General features: G+C 60.6%; 1 protein-coding gene across 3 annotated transcripts in view; it reads right to left on the reverse strand.

Moving 5' to 3' along the window:
- Positions 1–2,500, reverse strand: part of bcl11ba (BCL11 transcription factor B a) — an 82,367-nt gene that overhangs the window by 5,602 nt on the left and 74,265 nt on the right. For 2 of the 3 annotated variants that reach the window (XM_084045630.1, XM_084045629.1), the window contains one exon: positions 1–2,138. This exon is cut by the window's left edge and continues 5,602 nt beyond it. In XM_084045630.1, coding sequence (XP_083901756.1) covers positions 142–2,138 — 1,997 coding nt within the window. In that variant the 3' untranslated portion in view covers positions 1–141. The remainder of the gene's footprint in view (positions 2,139–2,500) is intronic. The other variant, XM_084045631.1, reaches the window with a different exon arrangement.

Below are 2,500 nucleotides of genomic sequence, written 5' to 3' on the forward strand. Positions count from 1 at the left end.
AAAAGAGTATCCAGCTACCCCATTTTGTAATTTTCATTTTTTTTTCTCTTTTTTTTTTTGAAAGTCAAAGTGTGGTGCAGGGTGCGGAAATGGGGGCGCGGGGAAGGGGGCGGGGGCGGGGGCGGGGGGGGGGGACCTGGCTTAGCTTCTCTCGGCTTGTTCAATTTTGACCTCATTGGTCATCAAATGTTCGCCGTGCCACTTTTTCATATGTTTCTCCAGAGTGCTGTACACGCTGAAGGGCATTTGGCAAATGTCACAGCGGTAGACCTCCTTACCGAGCTGGCCGTGCGTCTTCATGTGGCGCGTGAGCTTGGAGCTCTGGGCGCAGGCGTAGTTGCACAGCTCGCACTTGTACGGCCGCTCGCCGGTGTGGCTGCGCCGGTGCACCGTCAGGTTGCTGCAGTTCTTGAACACCTTGCCGCAGTACTCGCACGTGTCACTCCGCCGGCTCTCCTTGGAGCCGGGCCGGCCCGGCCCGCCCAGGTGGGGCGTGCTGCCCCCGCTGGCGGTCCCGCTGCGGCCGGAGAGGCCTCCGTCGAGCAGGTCCCCCGGCGGCGTGGAGAAGCGCAGGCTGCCGTTCTCGGACGAGTGCTCCGAGGAGGTGGCGAAGGGCGATTGTCTCGAGTCGGTGAAGCCCAGGAAGGGGTCTTTGATGAAGTGGCGCGAGGCGGCGTAGCCCACCAGCCACTGGGAGTAGACGTTCTCGGAGGGAATGAGCGGCGCCGGAGGGATGTCCAGGTCCTTCTCGATCTTGATCCTCTTGTTGGAGGAGTTGGACAGGCTGGGGCTGGTGATGGGGGTGGGCTTACGGTTGAACAGGCCTGAGAAAGAGTCGCCGGAGCCACAGTTCCTGCCGTTGATGGTGGTCCTCTCTTCCTGCTGGTGGTTGTCCATCTCCCCGGCCACCGAGTCGTCATCGCCGGTGTCCCGCTGTCCCTCCGAACCCCTCTTGGTGAAGGGCATGCGTTTACGATTGTCGACGATCAAGTTATTGTACTGCTGTATGGAGCTGAGCCCCACGCCCACGTCCACCATCTTCCCCAGGGTGTGCGACGGCTTCTCCTCTATCGAAGGCTTGTTGGCGCCGTTCTCGCGGTTGCGGTAGAACTCGGACTCCATGCTGAAGTTGGACTCCGGCCGGCTCTCGTTCTCGAGCTCCTCCTCCTCTTCCTCCTCCTCCTCCTCCTCGTTCCCCTCCCCTTGGAAGTCGCCGTCGCGGTTCTTCATGCCCTCGCCTGTCACGTCGCTGGTGCCCGGCTCCGGCGAGCTGGTGGTGGAGAGCCCGTCGTCGGAGCGCCCGGTCAGGGAGCCGACCTTGTGCATGTGCGTCTTCATGTGGCGCTTCAGCTTGCTGGCCTGGGAGCAGGCGTGGTCACACAGCTGGCACTTGTAGGGCTTCTCCCCGGTGTGGCTGCGCCGGTGCACCACCAGGTTGCTCTGGAACTTGAAGCTCTTGCCACAGAACTCGCACGACTTGACCTTCAGCGTCTGCGGCGGCGTGGTGCTGTTTGGCGGCATGGGCGGCAGGGGAGGGGTGCTCAGAAAGGGCGACTTGGGCCCCGGCTGGAAGGGGTTGGGGTTGAGCAGTCGGTGCATAGGGTTGGCCCTGCTGGGCGAGAGCGGGGGCGTGGCACTGTTATTGTTGCCCGCTAGCTCGCGCAGCCGCCGGGAGAAGTCCATGGACTGGGACTCCATGGCCATGGGGGTCAGGCGCATCACCCTCTCGAAGGCACTGGGGTGCTGGGAGATGAGGCCCATTTCCTCGGCGCTAAGGCGTTCCAGGCGATGGGGGTCCAGGTGGTGGCGGGGCGGCGGGCTGACGAAGGGAGGCGTGTTGGGGAGGCGGTTCTCCACGAAGCCCGGCGGAGGCTCCCGGAGCAGGGGCCCCGTCATCCTCAGCAGGTGGAAAGGGTTGTTGTCTCCCAGGAAGTTGGCGAGCGGCGACTGCGGGATGGACTCGGAGCCCATGGGCGGCGGGATGGTGATGCGCGGCGTGAGGCCCGCGCCGGAGGGGTTGGAATCCAGGTAGATGCGGATGCCGTGGGTGTTCTGCGCGTGCTGGAGGAGGAACCACGCGCTGGGGAAGGGCTGCTTACACGTGGTGCAGATGTAGCTGTTAGGCTCATCCCTGCCCCCTGCAACACAGCAAAGACACACACACACACACACACAACATACATGTGTTAAAGTCGCTTACACCAAGCTTTGTCTAGGAAGAAAGCAAAAAAAAAACATTTGATCTAATTCAAAATGTAATTGTAATTGCCAGTAACAATTGCTTTTCACAGCGTGCAAAACATTCACTTTTTGCATGTGTGTGTTAACTTTTCACGGCGGAGAAGGCTTGAGATTATGTGATAACAGCTTGCACTTCATATTTTGCCTAATACTCCCAGTAGCTGGAACGACCGAGCGCCTCATGTTGTCAAGCAAACGGCACGTACTTATCACGCTTTTGACAAGTGCATTTCCACAGTCACGCTGGAATTGGCCCTCA

Source organism: Gymnoscopelus microlampas (assembly GCF_963454915.1).
Source record: "Gymnoscopelus microlampas genome assembly, chromosome: 20".
NCBI lineage: Eukaryota > Metazoa > Chordata > Actinopteri > Myctophiformes > Myctophidae > Gymnoscopelus > Gymnoscopelus microlampas.